Source organism: Dunckerocampus dactyliophorus, chromosome 12 (assembly GCF_027744805.1).
Source record: "Dunckerocampus dactyliophorus isolate RoL2022-P2 chromosome 12, RoL_Ddac_1.1, whole genome shotgun sequence".
NCBI lineage: Eukaryota > Metazoa > Chordata > Actinopteri > Syngnathiformes > Syngnathidae > Dunckerocampus > Dunckerocampus dactyliophorus.
The window spans coordinates 28,402,953-28,421,237 of NC_072830.1; the positions used below are offsets into that span (position 1 = coordinate 28,402,953).

At 42.8% G+C, this 18,285-nt stretch overlaps 2 protein-coding genes across 2 annotated transcripts in view; one reads left to right on the plus strand and one right to left on the minus strand.

Moving 5' to 3' along the window:
- The window catches only part of LOC129191004 (inositol-tetrakisphosphate 1-kinase-like), a 27,476-nt gene extending 18,603 nt beyond the window's left edge, over positions 1–8,873 (minus strand). Inside the window, exon 1 of the mRNA XM_054793913.1 lies at positions 8,636–8,873. The gene's annotated coding sequence lies outside the window, so the exon portion shown is untranslated. The remainder of the gene's footprint in view (positions 1–8,635) is intronic.
- A 3,420-nt stretch (positions 8,874–12,293) lies between these two features.
- On the plus strand, positions 12,294–16,478 carry otx5 (orthodenticle homolog 5). Its single transcript, XM_054793914.1, has 3 exons — positions 12,294–13,060; positions 13,822–13,973; positions 14,205–16,478. Exons 1-3 carry the CDS (start codon positions 12,961–12,963, stop codon positions 14,841–14,843), a joined length of 891 nt encoding a protein of 296 aa, XP_054649889.1. The 5' UTR covers positions 12,294–12,960; the 3' UTR covers positions 14,844–16,478.
- Positions 16,479–18,285: the final 1,807 nt, after the last annotated feature.

Below are 18,285 nucleotides of genomic sequence, written 5' to 3' on the forward strand. Positions count from 1 at the left end.
TGCATTGTGGTTTGTAAAAAGCTGTTAAAGTTCCGCGTTTAGAGTTAACATAGTTGTTTATTATTCCCCACAGTAGTCGTTGCCCTGTGTGTGTACATAGTGTGCTGTCATTTTTTATGTTTTTTTGTGTTAGCACCACAATTGTAGGTAGCGTTCTGTGTAGCGACCCCCCAGTTCAGTTCTCTACATGACATGCTCACTCTTGGTGGCTCATGCTTGCACTGTCAGTGGCCTCACGGGTTGCCTTTACAGACTTCGCCGGCTGCAAAATGTGATTCGGCACGCCGCAAATGGCCCGCGGGTCGCATCTTTGAGACCCCTGCTCTACAGCTGGCTGACAGGGGCAAACAACGCCAAACGCTGAAATGATCCGAAACTGAAAACACACAAACGCCATAAAACACATGCAGCGGGACATGAAAAATAAACACTGCAGCATCAAAAAGAAAACGGCTGCAAAACGCACGCAAACCCCAAAAACAAGTGTAGGAGAGAAACGCTGCGAGTTCACACAACAACACGGCAGTTTGCCAAGCTACCAGGGGCGCCAGACTCATAACCAAAAGGGTGCCTTTTTATTCTGCCAACTTCCTCCCTCAAGTCTCGTGCCCCTGAAAGCCTGGCGAACGTCTTTTCTGCCATGAACTTGCAGCATTTTTCTTTTGCACTTGTTTTTGGGGTTTGTGCATGTTTTGGGCATTTGCAGCATTTTCCTGTTGCATTTGTTGTTTTTTTTGTTTTGGATCATTTCTCTGTTTTGAGCGTTTGGACGTAGCTGCACGTTTTCCTGACGCTGCTTGTTGTTTTTGTAAAAAAGTCATCCTCTTTCTACAGACTGCACTTAGTAAAAATACAAGTCACATGACAATCCATCCTGTCTAAAAAGGAGTAGGAAGAAGCAGCTCTTATTTCCTCCTACCGCTTCACCGTGTCTCTTATTTTCCCGAATTCCCGAATGTGAATTGTTGCGTGTAAAAGATGAAAGTTGTGTTGGAGTTGTGAGTTTTGCAACAAGATTCTCACATCGTTCTCTCTCAACCAAATTCTTATTTTGTCGAACCAAGGCCAAACTTTAAACACGACTTAAACACTTAAAGGAAAACTGCACTTATTTGGGGGGAATTTTGCCCGTCATCCACAATCCTAATGTGAGACATGAACACCCGTCTTTCTCTTTTCCGTGCGTTCTAAAGATATAAAAACAGATAAAAGAATGCACGTAATGGGAAAACACTTATTCCGCCTATAAAGCCTTCTGAAAAAAATGTCCAAAATGCACCAACAAGGCTCCATTTACATATAATGAGACGTGCATATTAACCAAGCTACATCTTCTACATCTTTAGAGCGCACAAAATAGAGAAGAGTTCAGGTCTTACGTAAGGATTGTGGATGATGGGTCAAAAAAGGAGAATTTGGTTCAGCAGAGAACTGGGTGTTAGCATCCGTCCATCTTCTATGCCGCTTGTCTTCACTAGGATCGCGGGTATGCTGGGGTATTCTGGGGTATGCTGGTGTATTCTGGGGTATGCGGGGGTATGCTGGGGTATGCTGGTGTATTCTGGGGTATGCTGGGGTATGCGGAGGTATTCTGGTGTATTCTGGGGTATGCTGGGGTATGCGGAGGTATTCTGGGGTATTCTGGGGTATGCTGGGGTATGCGGGGGTATGCTGGGGTATGCTGGGGTATGCGGGGGTATGCTGGGGTATTCTGGGGTATTCCAGGGTATGCGGGGGTATTCTGGGGTATGCTGGGGTATGCTGGGGTATTCTGGGGTATTCCAGGGTATGCGGGGGTATGATGGGGTATGCTGGGGTATGCTGGGGCCTGTGTGAGAGGTCCAACCTGGACTGGTCGCCAGTCAATCGCAGGCACATATAAACAAACAACCGATGGACAATTGAGAGTCACCACTTAACCTAACATGCATGTTTTTTGGAGTGACACAAGCACGGGGAGAACATGCAAACTCCACACAGAATGCCCAACGGAGATGCCAACCCAGCTCTTTCATATCTCCTGACTGTGGCCAACATGCTCACCGCCAGGCCACCGTACGGCCCTGGGTGTAAGCAATTCAGAAAAACAATGTAATACATTTGTGTCCCGTAAAGAGACTGATTATCGCATCTTGTCTTGAGCTGAAAATTTCGGCTCTAGATTTGGTTGGAAGTTACCAGGATCCACCAAAATTGTTTAAAAGATTGAACTGTGTCATCAGATCATGGATATGAACGTACTGTGCATTGTAAAATATATACAACTACATCAAACATGAGTCATATCATTAATAAAACCTTTTCCAGTCTTTTGCTAAATTTGCAGTCATTTCCAGTCAGAAGATAACCATACAACAAATTTAAAAAACCAAACCCTCTAACTCATCATTTGGTCTGGATTTTCTCGGGCCAGAGCTGCCCCTTCGTACTCGTGCTGTGCATGGATCGTGGGGCCCCAATTTTGCACGAAGGTGACGCATTTTCGGCAGGAGTCCGGCAGGAGAGGTGGAAAAAAGAGTAATGTGACATTACACCTGTGTAAAGGTACAGCTGCTGCCTTTTAAGCCAGAGGGTGTGGGTTCCATCACAACCCTGGACAATTAAAAAAAAAAATCTGTTTCTTTCACATTTTTCAAAACTGCTTTATTGAAGAGATGAATGTTGATTTAAGTCCACTTTATGAAGCCACCTTGTCCCAGCGTACTAAAAACTACTGTGGTTTTATTCTATTTGTGTGTGTGCGTGCGTGTGTGTGTGTGTGTGTGCGTGCGTGCGTGCGCCATGGAGCATGCAGCCGCTTGTGTGTGCCGACTCCCAGATCTCTCTTACAGCCCGTCCATTGTGAAGTGATTGTGAGCGTTGAGCAAGACCCCGACCCACCGGCGGGTACTAATCAGACGCATTCCTTGGGATTAAACGGCCAATTAACAATAAGAGAACCATTGTTGCCTTGTCTCCTTTTGCGTCACAGTTAAAGGGTTTTGTGTGTATGGCCAACGTGTTGTGTGCTTGACTCTTTGTGCATGTGTGAGAAGGAATGCTTTTGGTGTGCAGGGTGATTCTTGTAATTAAAAAAAATGGACATTTGATAACGAGCGCTGCAATTAGTTTGGATGAATATGCACAACATGACCTCATAAAAGAGACTGGTGATGTGGGTGAAACACACAATGTGTGTCCAAACAGTGGTGGTGTGTCCCAGTGTTAACAAAGCATATTAACCAGTGGCCCTTCTATGCGTGTGCATGGTCGTACACATCTTTAATGTGTATATTCATGTGTGTTTGTGTGCTACTTTCTTTATTTCGTGTCTTTGCAGTGTGTCTGTCTGTGTGTGTGTGTGTGTGTGCATGCGGTTTGGTTATATGCATGATTGTGGCACGTGTCGGAGTGAGGCTAGGGATTAGTGAAGCTCAAGGCCTGTTGCTCCACTTCCATGATTACTACTGCTGTCTGCTGCCATATGGACTGATGGACGTGCAGGTGCACAAGGATGCGTGTGTGTGTGTGTGCGTGTGTGTGTGTGTGTGTGTGTGTGCGCGTGTGTGTAAATCAAAGTAATCTAATGCAATAATAAACACAAACAATAATAATTCTATTTTTACATAAATGCTTATCTTAACAAATGTTACATACAGCTCCAAAGCTTGTGCAGGTGTACCTAATGTTGTGGCCGGTGATCGTAGCTCTCCGCCCAAGTTAAAACATGAAAGAAAACCTCAATTACTCCTCTTATTGGGAGTGTATGAGTATGAAGACGTGAACAGGTGGTGCTCGCCAAAGCCACAGACACTGGTCGGGGGGGGGCTAAATGATGTTCCCACGCACGCACACACACATGCACACACGCTGACCCCACCTGCTGCTGTCTGCGGCGGATTAGCGATCTGTCTACCCTCAGCAGGCAGCAGGGCACACATACGCACAGCAGGGGGGCTACACTCTGTGAAATTGATCAAAATGCTGCGCTCTCAATTTGTGGGGTTCTAGCCTGAGCACGCTGATGCAAACAAAACGACTTTGTGGCTTTCTAGACCCCCTCCTCCGGCAAAAGTGTGCGGACAAGCAGCCTGTTAAGACTGGTGGAGCTGGCCATCAATAAGACACATAAAAACATAAATAAATAACAATAAATATACTGTAGTACAATAACAACACAAATATGAAATGGAACCGGATGTATTTCGACATGACACCTCAACTACTTGTAGAGCAGCGATACATTCAATAGAAACTCTTATAGGTTCCACAGGAGTACACTGATGGAGCTCATCCTTATATAAGTGATGTCAGCCCATCTTTAGCCAGCCAATGAGGATGGGTCACATCTCTAAAGCCTTCTAAATGGACTCACACGCGTGCATTCACTTACACAACCTGCCAGGACCTCCTATAGAATACTGGACACACACACGCGCACGCACACACACACACGGAACTGATGGGCGGAGTTATAGTAGTGGGTACAGATAGTGGGTAGTCGGTAGTATTACTAGTGGGAAGTCGAGTCCTGCTACAAATCTTTGGTCTAGCATACTAATACACGGCCAGTATCGCCCATACTGATACCGATACTTTTTACTTGAACATATTACAAGATGATTTTGTGATTTTGCCTTTCATAAGTCGATGACGATTACCATCAGAGTAAAACACAGGACAAAGATTGTAGGCAAACAAAAAAATACATATATTTGTATCGACACACTTCTAGGTGAACGATACATGAATACAGCAGAGCTTCGGTTTTCGTACGCCCCGGTTTTTGCATGACTCGTTTTTTGGTTGAAAATTTCAACAAAATGTTGCCTTGGTTTTTGTACAGCATCGCATGTAACAAACTACGCACCGTCTTGATTGGTATCGCCCAAACAAACCACCCAACACGGTGCCGACTCACCATCCGCACATTTGTTTATTCAAATCAAACCAAATGGACGTTTATTTGTAGAGCACCTCACAGCGTCCCCACGGCGCCCAAGGTGCTTCACAAGAGTAAAAATAGGTTATAGCCAACGAGAGCAGGGTAAGATCAAATAAACAAAATAAAAAAAGTAAATAAAACAATAAAAATACGGGCACAGAATCCCAACTAAAGTACATCTAATCATCAGGTTTCATAAGCCAGTCTGAATAAATGCGTTTTTTAAAGAGATTTAAAAACTGACAACTCTGTAGTCGATCGTCGCGCAGGTGGAAGGGAGTTCCAAAGTGTGGGGGCAAACGCAGCAAAAGCGCGATCCCCCCATTTTTTGTATTTCAACCTTGGGACTTCTAATGTTGTGTGTTGAGAAGAGCGCAGGGGCCTGGAGTGGTGACGGACACTTAAGAGCTCAGCCAAGTATGCTGGAGAACACAAATAAACAGACTTTAAAATTGGTTCCAGACCGTACCGGGAGCCAAAGGAGAGAACGGAGAACTGGAGTGATATGGGCTATGATATGGGATATGGGACATGAGTGCGATTGCGAAATAGCCCGCCATGGGGCCAAAGAAAGTTGCAAGTACAAGCAGTTTGATAAAGTAGGTGAGAAACACCACTGAATTTGATCAGGATGTACGAGAAGTCTGCATCAACAATAAGTTTCCATCCAGTCGTCATTTCTGATTATTTTGAATTGTTTCATGCTTGTAAAACTGGAATTATTATTATTAATAACCAAAAAATGTATTTTTCGGTTATTATTTTTGGGTGTCTGGCTCTCATGCAAATCCTTTGGCTTTTTGCCCCCAAAGCCCCCAAGTGTCCAATAACTTCATCTCTGAGTTTGAAAATAATTTAACAATAAAAAAACAGATGAGAATAGATGAGACCGCAAAAATATCAATATAATCCTGCTAGTATCAATCCAATACTGATAAAACCCTGGTATCGATAATATTGACATTTGGATTGATCGGCCCTCATCAAAAGCAGGCTGTTTTATTAATGCTATAGTGACTCAAATGATATCAATTTATACATCGGCATCGCTATACAGACGCTCACCAAAATGTGGGATGTCCTTGGGATGTCCCATAATTGGCATAAAATAGTGATATCGGTTCACATCAGTGTCGCTCATATCAGATAAGGATATTGGGGCTTGCTAGCTCTGTATGGCCACGGTGTGGAATGAGTTGGGGGCACATGTTACAGCAACTTCACTGTTGCTCAAAACGTTCTGAATGTCTTTTGTTGAGACAGAATGTTGAACTCATTCGATACCAAAGACGTATTGCACCTTTTTATTAACCCGAACGCCCCGTCCCAACAACGTATTTAAATGTCTCTTATGTTGTTTTGCACGAGAGGCGAAAAGAGGTGATGACGCAACTCTTCGCTAATGCATTTCATTTCAGAACAATTTTAAGCCCCAAAAACGGCCACAAGGTGGCAGAAGTCGGCAGAGATCATGTGGATGGAAACATCACACATGGCAGGAAGGAGGAAGTGTTAGAGCGGGGGGGAGTGTAGCGTGCGGAAGGTTACGCCTTGAGGGGAAATTTGAACACACGTGCACACACGTGCACACACGTGCACACACACATAGTTGAGTTCCAAATGTGAAAGTTGTACATAGTTCATGGTGTCGTATTTGTAAATAAATTCTTATTTTGATGTAAAACAGGCCTTTTTGTGTTGTTTACGTTGGTTTTAGATATTTGAGCTGCCACAAAAGCAAACAATATTTGTGTCAAAGTCAAAGCTGTGCTTGAGATGTATCCTGATATTTTCCTGAAACTTACGTATGTTCTACTGCTGATTGCTAAAGAACGGAAAAAGGAAGAAACAAAGATTTTTTTCTGATGAAAGACGAGAGTCTAATGTTTCTTTTGGTGGGTTCCTTGTTTCTATCGCCACACAACACAATACTCTGTGTGCCTTGAAAGATCAGTCAAAGGCACTGAAGGGGTTGTCTTTTGAAAAATGGCTGGGATTGAATGAATTCAAATAAATATGGCACATTTTATACAACTTGCATTGTGTACTGTATATAAGTATTTCTCTCATTTTGCACAAACTGTGTTCATTTGTGAAATGATTCCAGACCGTGCGCCTCTTCCTGCAGTGTTTCCTGCCTCCCGCCCAAACAGTCTGTGTAATTTACTCCACCCCCGGCCCTCCTCCAGGTACGCCTCCCACCGAGCCCACTCCGCTGTGATTGGTCACCCTCCCGAGCGCTCCCGAGGACTTCCGGACAGCTGCTGAACCCCTTTTGTCCGATTACGTACACAAAATAAACACAGTCTTCAACACGACCAAGCAACGTTGGAAAGGCGTCAAACTTCAGCAACAGTTTGGCGGACAGTCCGGCTTCGTATTGGCCCGTGTTCACAGAACGGTCCCGTGTGACAGATGGGCATATGTTTCTCTTGCTGGCCAGGAGTCAGCAACTCCAACCACTTCTGCCTGATGCCTGGTGCCCCCTTAGGCGCACCCAACAAACACTTCCTGGGAGCCATTGCTCCAGAGCGAAGGGCATGCCCACACAAGGAAGTCCGGGTTGCATTGACGTCAGTGGGACTCGGTATTAAAAAAAACTCAGCGTGCAGAGCCGTCCAAAACCACTTTCATGGCTCACTTCCAAACACGCAAACCTCATTATGTGACGTGTTGGCATCGTTTAACAACATTACAACAACATTTATAGGTCAGAAAAGAAGAAAAACATCATCGGCCCCCTTTAAGCGTAAGGTGTTCATTCATTACACAAGATCTCACCTAAAATTCATTTGAGGGAAGAGCCCCCCCCTTGTCGGTATCAGTAATGAAGTGCTGGATATCGGTATGTCGGATATTGCTAAGAAGGCCAATATCAAGCATTTCTTTTTTGTCCGCGGCAGGACCCGAACCGAGGCGACTGAGCCGCTGCACCACATTTACTGCTTGACTGAGTCAGCACGGCTGACTGGAATTAAAGCATCAACGCTCGTGAGAATTTTGCACAGTAATCCAGGGGGTGTCCAAAGTGCGGCTCGAGCGCCAAAATCGGACCTCGGCATATTGTGAAAAGGAAATGAGTTCATCTGTAATGAAATGTATTAATACATATGACGCTAGCTTTCTTTGTCATCAAGAAGTGGGTGTTTCGCTCAGCTAGCACCCCGCACATTCTTCGGTTTTTCCGTATGCGGCAGATGGAATAAAAAGTCCGACCACATATATCCTAATGTATAGCCCATATTCCTTGGATATGGACTCGTAGGGACATGGACATACATTCACGCTTGTACGGTGTCGGAGTTCACAGGACATGCCGCATGCTGTGGTTGGGCCTCCTGTCACCATTTTGAAGCCTCCACGCTCAACGGCAGCAGACTTCACTAAGAAAGCACACATAAACAGACACCAAGAAAACTGTATATCACAGCACAGACGGTCTCCGCCGATGCCCCTCCCATGCCACCCCTTCCTCATCCCTCGCTCTTATTTCATTCACCGCGCGCATACCTCCCCCCATACATCCTTTCCCAGTTACAGTTGCAACCACCACCTGTCTTTCACCATTTTGCACTGCTGCTAACCAATGGCTTCTCTGTCTCTCACACACACACACACACACACACGCACGCACGCACACACACGCTCACACTGCAGTGGGCTGCCCCTCGCCACGTTGCTTCGTATCGTAGCAGCGACACACACAGTTACCTTATGAAAAGTGATGGATCCTGCCAGAAAAGTCCCTCTGTGTGTCTCCCATGCATGTGCAGCCAGCGCTCCATTCTCTCCATCCACCCTTCCTCTGTCAATCTGGCCACAAACCCCTCTTTCCTCCCTTTATCCCGAGGTAAGATACTTACTTTTCAGATAAAGCATATTATGATAAATCGGCTGAACTCTGTGCATGCGTGTGTGTTTATGTGTGAGTGTGTGACTGTCACACACACACACGCACATGCGCTCACACACACACACTAATCACCACGCACACATACAAATATGCTGTGTGCGCTGTGTGTATCGAACAACACGATGTCAGAGGTACTTAACAGCTGGGGAAGTGTGTGACAGTTTAGGGTGGGTGTTTAGTGCACGAACCAATCAATTCAAAATAAATACAAATTCATTTTTTATAAGGACAAGCATTAACTTCAAATGCATTCTGGGGAAATTCTACAAAAGCTACAATGAGTGTAAAAAAAACGTGATTTTTTTTTTTACAGTGGAAACTTCAAAGTCGAATGCCTTAAAAATTGTACAAATCGGAGTTCAACACACAATTTGGCACTCAAAAGTCAAACAAAACTTGAAGTTGGAACCACAATCATGTGTGACATTACAGTATTTATTACCAAGGTGGTTTTTTTTTGCTAACTAGAACAATTTGGATCTCATCCAGCATCACAGTACAGACGGTGCCCAACTTTAACTGGACCATTTCATCACGTGCACTGATCGGCGGGCAAGGGAAGATGACAACAGTCATTTTCTTTGCACCGCATCGGACGCGGAATTTGCTCTTAGTTCACTGAAGGATGCGCTGCTGATGAAATTGCATGAGAGAAACAGTGGAGCATATGGCCAAATGTTCTCCAACAAAGTGGAAGGGACCATAAGGTCAACAAGGGGAACCAAAGAGTTTGGAGAAAATGAAAACTAAATGAAAATACAATGGCTGTGTTCGCCTCCGGGACGTGTATGCGTGTTTGAAAAGATGTTTATGAAATACTTTGTGAGTGTGTGTGTGTGTGTGTGTGTGTGTGTGTGTGTGAGTGTGTGTGTGAGTATAGATTAGGTCATAAGCCTCTTATGTGTTAGCTGTCCTTAATTTGCTTCAGCTCTGGGTCCTAGTGCCGGTCCAAAGTACTCACAGTCAGTCATTGTGCACAACAAATTGCTACATAAACAATCCGCAAAGCAATAATAACAAACAATCATCACAAACGATTAAACCTTGAAAAAAAATAAAGATAAACGAAAAAAGAAAAAAAAACAATGATAAGCATTTTCCATGCAATTTTAGGTGAAAAGGAGTTGTTGTAATATACAGAATATTTGGGAATACAAACACTGGAGTAAGCATTGATTAACGGCGTCATACATGCACATTCTCCCGCTACGAGCAAATCATAATAAATATGAACTTCATGGAAAGAAAAGCAGCGTACTAACAGGAGTTTTTATATGTTTTTTTTTCCAATGAAACAACAGCGTATGTGAAAAAGACGTTTTTTGCCATTCTTGAATTACCTCCAAAAATAAACCTCTTGTTGATGTTGCCGTAAGATGCGGGGGCTGCAAGTGTGACTTCAGTGGTTTATTGTCGGATGCATTCTAAACTATAAGCACACCGAAATTGGTGTCCAAACAAATATATATATATACTTTACAATATTTTACAATATTTCAACATGCCTGTTTGATGTCCTCTTTTATTTTATTTCAATTAAAAACATGTTTGTTTAGTCCAGTGGGGGGGAAAAAAGCAACATGAAGGAAACCAACAAAACAATACCTGACGTGGAGCAGAAGGGGCGCGCATTGGTGCAGCGGGTATCCAAATTGCAACACGCACACATGCACACGCACTCACACACGCACACACATGCATTGAAAGGCCTCTTCCTCTGGAACACAGTCACCTCATTGAGCAGGTGAAGACATTTCATTTAAGATTTACAAACAGGTAAAAAAAAAAGTTATCCCAAGGCTGTGTGGCTTCACACAACTACATAAACCCCTTACACACTTTGGGCCTGTCTTTCATGTGTGTGTGTGTGTGTGTGTGTGTGGATTTTAAACTATAAGAAATCCGATTCAATTAACAAGCAAAGAGAATCGGCTTTGGACGCTGTGAAATTGTCTGGTGGCGCAAAGGATGGCGCAGACGCAGCCCGAGAGGACGCCGGACTCAGCGTGAGTGAATAAAGTCGACGCAAAAATCCTTAACAATTTAACAAAAAAAGAGAGAAAGAGATCGCTTGCAGTTTTGACTGTCCTGCTGCATTTTTTAGACAAGCCGGTGTGGTGTAGGCGTGGTCTTCTGTCACAAATCAATCAAAAGAGTGACACGAGATTGCTGTCCATCGAGTCATTTAGGTCCTTCTTCTAAAACACAGATTGGAATGAGATGAAATATTGTTATTGTGTATTGAATGTCAAATATTCAACTGTGTAAATAAATGAAATTAGCCTTACTGTCTTTTTATTCGTCTCTTGTATTGGATTATTCGATTGGGTCCACTAAACTCAGTTTGGTTGACCCTGCCAGAGATATTTAGTTTGTGTTTTTTATTATTATTGTGGTATTTGGGGTTTCTATATTTTGGTTACCTTGTTTAGCGTATTTTTTTAAAAAGACAGTTTTTATGTATATATTTCCATATCTTTCATGCAAATTATTATTATGATTATGATTATTATAGGCTGGTGGGAGCATGCTAGGCACCAAAAGAGGATTTCATTGGAGAACAAGCGCTCTTTGTGCTGCCTTTAATCCGGCCTGTGCGTCTCCTGCGCTCAGCCAGTCGCTTCTAAAGGCCAGTTTTGAATAATAATGTTAAATACTTTATTTGTGTAAGCAAAATAAGACGGTTATTATTAATATAGATATAAAGTATTAAATATTATTTTAGTATCTGTATAATAACAAATATATATAATATAGAATAAGCAATAATAATACATATCTATATAATAATAATACATATTTATTTATTCATTTATTTGTATTATTTATCTGTATTAATGTCTCTTCTGTTGTTGCTTAATTTATTGGTATTTATGTTTCTTATGTTCTTATTCTTTCTTGTGTTTTCTTTCTTTTCTTGGGAGAATGAACAGAATAAGAATTTCATTGCGTAGTGTAACTGCCTGTTTTACTGTGCATATGACAATAAAACTCTTCAATCTTGAATATCTTACAGATATAAAGCAAAAATGTTACGTTATTTGTCTAAACAATAATAATAGATTTATTCTTGCTTATAGAAATAAAGCAAACTTAGGATTGTTTCCAATATTAAAATACAAAATGAGCAACCTAGTGCATTTTTGTAATTAATAAGCTGCTATAATGATCTATACTACTGATTTATTTATTTTTTATTGCTATTGATTTTCTAGTGTTACTTTTTCATTCTTCGTGGTAAACTTTCTTGACCGTGAAGTGTAAAATGTGTAAAATGGTGCCAAAAATGCTAATATTAGTTGGTAAGGTTGACCCAACAACGTAACTCTTATACATAACAGTATACTGGATGTACGCGTATGTTGGTGTGTGTGCGTGTGTGTGTGTGTGTGTGTGTGAGAGAGAGAGAGAGAGCGAGAGACACACAGAGGGAGGGGGTGGGGGGCAGGGCAGTGGGTGTCTACTTCAGCGAGAACTGAGTTCTAATTAGCCAACCACTTGTTTCTCGCCTCACTTGTCCACGCGGCTGACACCCACAACTTCTCCGAGAGCCTTCAGTGAGGGACCAGCAGGACCCTTCCAACTCCACTCCACTCCACTCGCAGACCGGCTTGCACACTCTTTTTGGATCGTCTTTCGGCGCCTCCCAACAGGAGACGTCCGTGCGTAACGCTATTACGCGCGACCTCGGCTGGAGAAAATACTTACCAGGGTGTCGCTTGGTGGTTTTATTGCATTCTTTTAGTATATGGCTGCATTTCTAGACTTTTGGCGAGGTGTTTTTGTCCTTCCCAGTTGCACAGAGGACGCTTAAAATATACAGGCATCACTTCAGTGCTGGTGCGTAACGTGGTTGTTTGTGCTGGTGTCGCGCAACAGGTGCTCCTTCGCTCCATCTAAGAGTATCATATTGTTGGACATAGGGGAATAATAAGTACAAATAATCGGAGCGAGAGAGAGAGAGAGAGAGAGAGAGAGAGAGAGAGAGAGAGAGAGAGAGAGAGAGAGAGAGAGAGAGAGACCCCCTGGAGACAAACTAAGAGAGGAAGAGGAGGAGGCCCCGGGTCTGAGAGAAGAGGAGAGAGTGAGGGAGTGAGGGAGTGTTTTAAAGCCCACTGGAGGCATGATGTCCTACATTAAGCAACCCCATTACGCCGTGAACGGGTTAACACTGTCCGGCCCGGGCATGGATCTGCTCCACACCGCCGCCGTTGGATACCCCAGTGAGTATTTATCACTTTATCTCACTTTATGCATCACAGTTTGGCGTTCAAATGATGAAAACGTGAAGACTTCAGAGACAACATCTGCGATGCCGTTTTTTGGGGGGGGGTGTTGTGCTTCTGCATCCATGAACATGTGTTGACTTGACCTATAAGTGTAGCGGATTATCAGAGGAGTCAAACAACAATAAAAGAAGTGTGTGTGAATGGAAACGCAGCTTGTTCTCACACGGACTTAAAACAAACCTCAATGTGCTGCATTTAATGTAACCCAGATTTACTAAACGCTGCTCTTTGGGTTTGATTGGATCTCATCTTGGTTGGTTTGCAACATCTGTCATCCTGGACAGGAGGGCTTCGTGAAAGGAGGCCACCGTTGGCCTTTAATGCTCTTTCAAAATGTAAACTGAAAATCATCACGTTGATCTAAAACAAAGTATTTGTCCGCATATTGCATTTGGTAACTTATTTGATTCGTTCTAGGTCCCTTTTTGTGCTTGCTAAACATTTAATGTTCTCGTGTTTTTAATGATGCAGTAGAAATGTAAATGTGGTCATTTGTGCTGCATGAGAAATAAATGTGAGTAGAAAGTAATTTTAAAAAACGGCCTGGATACATTATTTTACATTTTTGTCATTTATAAAAATATAAAAACAATTACAGTAATGATTAAACATAAAATAATATGAATAATGATTCCGGTTACGATAATAAAATAATAGATTATAAATAATGACGAATTGATGATTCTTTGACACAGGCACCCCGCGTAAACAGCGTCGGGAACGCACCACCTTCACCAGAGCACAGCTGGACATCCTGGAGGCTCTGTTTGCCAAAACCCGCTATCCAGACATCTTCATGAGGGAGGAGGTGGCCCTCAAGATCAACTTGCCTGAGTCCAGAGTGCAGGTAATAGAATGCAAAAGGAATGTGATCTATTGACTACAGGCAATACTTGCATATATTTGCAGTGTACTAATCATTTATTTCTATTGAATAGCAGCTTGGTATCAATGTGCTGATGTATCTCTCTCTATCTGACTGCTAATTTGGCAGCTAACAAACACACCTAACAAATGATAAAGATCTTAATGGGTTGGATTATGATGATTTATGGTGCTTTACCTCGCCACCATCCAGGTGTGGTTCAAGAATCGCCGTGCCAAGTGCCGCCAACAGCAGCAGCAAAGCACAGGCCAGTCCAAACCGCGGCCCCCCAAAAAGAAGTCCTCCCCAGCCCGTGAAGCTAGCGCCGAGGCCACCGCCAACCCCGCCAACGGACCCTACAGCCCACCACCTCCTCCGCCAGGCACCGCCATCACCGCCAGTTCCAGCTCCGCCAGCGCCACAGTGTCCATCTGGAGCCCAGCTTCCATCTCTCCCCTGCCAGACCCCCTGTCTGCTTCCACCACTCCCTGCATGCAGCGTGCCACCACCTACCCCATGACCTACACCCAAGCCCCGGCCTACAGCCAGAGCTACGCTGGCTCCTCCTCCTACTTCACCGGCCTGGACTGTAGCTCCTACTTGTCACCCATGCACCCGCAGCTGTCGGGCACAGGGGGTGCCCTCAGCCCCATCACCGCCTCCTCCATGGGCGGGCCCCTCAGCCAGTCCCCGGCCTCGCTCTCTTCGCAAGGCTACACGGCTGCCTCACTGGGCTTTGGGGCCGTCGACTGCCTGGACTACAAGGACCAAGCTGCCTGGAAGCTCAATTTCAATGCCACTGACTGTCTGGACTACAAAGACCAGAGCTCCTGGAAGTTCCAGGTCTTGTAATTATCATCAAATGAGGGGTCGAGAAGGAATGGACATGGGAACAAGTACCAATCAGTGTCAGGGGGTGTTGAATACACCAAATTCCTGCAGGAGTTTTTCCAAGAAAGCTTAAATGAAAACGTGGCTAAATTCTAAATCATCACACACAGAAATCAATGGTGACAATGAAGAATTTCAACGCTCCATCTGAGTGGTGTAGAAGGTCCAAATTGTGCCTTTTACAGGGCAAGAAACCATACCTGGTCACTTAAGAGCGATATCACACACCTACAAGACAGTAGAACCATGCTCGTTCAACGTCATGAATCATTCTTAGGCTTGTTTTAATCTTACTAGACTACGTCAAAAAATGTTAACTTTCTGGGGTGAAAATGATGAATTTCAGGTATTCCACCAGTGCTCTCACAATATCACTGATGACTACGTGACTGGAAGGAACAGGGCACTTTATTCGTACTAACACAACACTTGTACTTGTACAAAGTGTACATCGTGTGTATTCTTAGCAGCCTTGATAGCAAGATGGACAATCAACGACAAATGAAGTGCTGACAGCAGAAGAGCCGATCAATACGCCGTCAAAGCCGATGACCCCCCCAGTAGCCTTGTTTGACACGGACCCTCTCCATCCGTGTGTGTGTGTGTGTGTGTGTGTGCGTGTGACACAAGCCAAGAGGGCGGAGTGAGTCCCTGAAGTGACTGCAGTACAAACCCATTGCCTTTGAGCATGCTTGTGATCATCAAGAGAACGGCTCACGCGTTGTTACTTTAATAGGATCAACTCCTAATTTGGGCGACAATGGCCGCATTGTGGCTATCGGCACTCAAGAACTAAAGACCGCCCCCCCCCCCCCACCACCACCTCCACCCCACCAGCCCCACGCTCCTTTTCACAGGAAGTTAGCAGATGACAGCTTATTCAAGCAGTTCTGCCTATCATGTTTGTATCATTATTATTTTTGTGAGACGCTCAAAGACCGCACCAGAGAAAGGGAAAGGAGGTGCCAGTCCCTCCCCCACCCTTAGCACAGAGACTTTGGTGTCTCTCAAATCCAATTTGTAACGATGTGATGGCTACCAATATATGTATTTCATGTATCTTTGATTTGTTTGTTTTTTTTATGTATTAGATTTCATATTATTCTGTTTCTTTGAACGTTTGTGGATTCGTCAAAGTAACAAAAAAATGTGTTAATTTGTTTTGAAGTTGATATTATTATGACCGTCATCGTTCATATTATTTCTTCAGATGTCATTGCGAAAACGCTTTCGTTGTCTTTTTTGTAAATATCCAACCCTGGAAACGCAATCACGTCTGATGTGCGCACGCCATGCAACAATCTTAACATGAAATCTTAGACGACTGCCAACTTTTCATGTTTTTCCTGTTTATATTGTTCTTCTTCTTATTTTCAAACTCAGGGTTTTATCTGATGAAAGTAGCAGTAATAGGAACGCGGCTGCTCATGCTTCTTAGTGGTTTACTGTACTTTTATCTGTTGCGGAACTACATTATGAATGATTCGTCTTTTTTTGTATTTGATCTCATTTGTCTCCTGTGTTTGACCAGTCGCACCGCTACCTTGCTAGATAGTTTTAATGTTTCTCAGACATTAAACAACTTTATTTAAACATCGTGTCCGGCTCCTTCTCTTCTGTTCAGGTTTACCTTTCAGAGGCGAGCGTGATGCAAGACCTTGAAAAAGCAGGTTCTAGACTGAAGTCAGTCTACTTAATCGGTCTTCATTGATCAGTTGTCTTTGTTTATATTCCCTCGGATTGGCTGACTCACGTCGACATAATTGTCAACGTAACCAAAAACGGAATTATCCATTTTATTTTTTTGTTCTTGTGTTTTCTTGAATATTTTATACACTTTCATTTTAATGCACTTTACTTTTTCCATGCAGGGCCAGATACTGAAAAAATGTAAAGCAACACATGCAGATATGCTATATGTTATATATAGTTTAAGAAAAAAACTGCATCTCAGCTTTTATAGGTGAAAAGGCATATTTTGCCCCCCGCCCATTTTTTTTTTTTTAATTTCCTAAATAGTTCAGCTTTCTTTTTAAATAATCTTTGTAAATGTTCTTTTCGGAATATTACGACTTTATTCCCATAATATTTAGGCTTTATTCCAATAATATTATAACTTTTCCCTTATTTTCCTGTAATTTTGTTGGTTTCTCATAATTTTCCGACTTAAGAACAAATTCTTTAATATTTCAACTCTATGCTACTAAAATGACATTTTTCCTCATCCAAGTTTATTCATGTAAAATTGTATTTGCTTTCGTGTCAGAATCCAACTCTTGATATTTTGACTTTATTCTTGCAAAACCACAGCTGTTTTTTTTTCAACTTTCTTCTCGTCATTATGACTTTATTTATTATTAGAAATACTTCCAGCTTTGTTCTTAAATAATCTTGATACTTTTTTACTACTTTATTCCCGTAATATTTTGACTTCATTCTCATAACATTATAACTTTTTTCTTTTTCTCTTTAATATCTCTACTTTATGCTACCAAAATGACGTTATTTTCCCTCATAACATTACAGCATTGTTCTCGTAAAATGACACCTTTTTCTTGTTAGATTAGAACTTTTTCCTTTTACTATTTTGACTTTATTCTTGTAAAATTACTGCAGATTTTTTTCATTTTTGCTGTTGTTTTTTTGGTAGTTTTGTTAATAAATCATATTTTCAGAAAGTGCCGCTGGCCAGTCAAAAAACAGCCGCAGGCCGCAAATAGCCCTGAGCTGCACTTTGGACACCCCCGTTTTACTATAATGACGATAAAGCGTTTGAACATGCCGAATTCTTTCTTCTGGTGGCGAACAATCTATGAAAACAAATAAATGGGTGTGTCTTGTTTTTATTTTGCACTAGGAATGGGCCGGTATCAGATTCTGATGGTATGATCACCTTGGACTCGCTGGTGTGTTTGGGATCATTGTCCTGCGGCAGAACCCAAGTTGGTTTCAGCTTGAGGTCACCAACAGATGGCCGGACATTCTCCTTCAGCAGAATTCATGCTTCCATTTATCACAGCAAGTCTTCCAGGTCATCAATCAGCAAAAACATCACCAGGCCATCACACTACCACCACTATATTTTACTGTTGGTATGACGTCCTTTTTCTGAAATGCAGCATTACTTTTACACCAGATGTAATGCGACACACGCCTTCCAAAAAGTTCCAGTCTTGTCTCGTCAGACCACAGAGTATTTTCACAAAGGTTTTGGGGATCAGCAAAATGTTTTCTGGCAAAATTTAGATGAGCCGTAATGTTCTTTTTGTTCAGCAGTGGTTTTCGTCTTGGAAACTCCACCATGCAGGTGTCTTTCTTATGGTTTGACTTTCTTATGGTGGAGTCATGAACACTGACCTTAACTGAAGCATGCATACATACACAGATAGACAGATAGACAGAT

Bases quoted from the DNA above. Each gene is read 5' to 3' on its own strand.
- otx5 (XM_054793914.1), top strand. From the start codon at position 12,961: ATGATGTCCTACATTAAGCAACCCCATTACGCCGTGAACGGGTTAACA. The intron at 13,061-13,821 runs GTGAGTATTTAT...TCTTTGACACAG, and splicing joins CGCCGCCGTTGGATACCCCA to GCACCCCGCGTAAACAGCGT. The intron at 13,974-14,204 runs GTAATAGAATGC...GCCACCATCCAG, and splicing joins TGCCTGAGTCCAGAGTGCAG to GTGTGGTTCAAGAATCGCCG.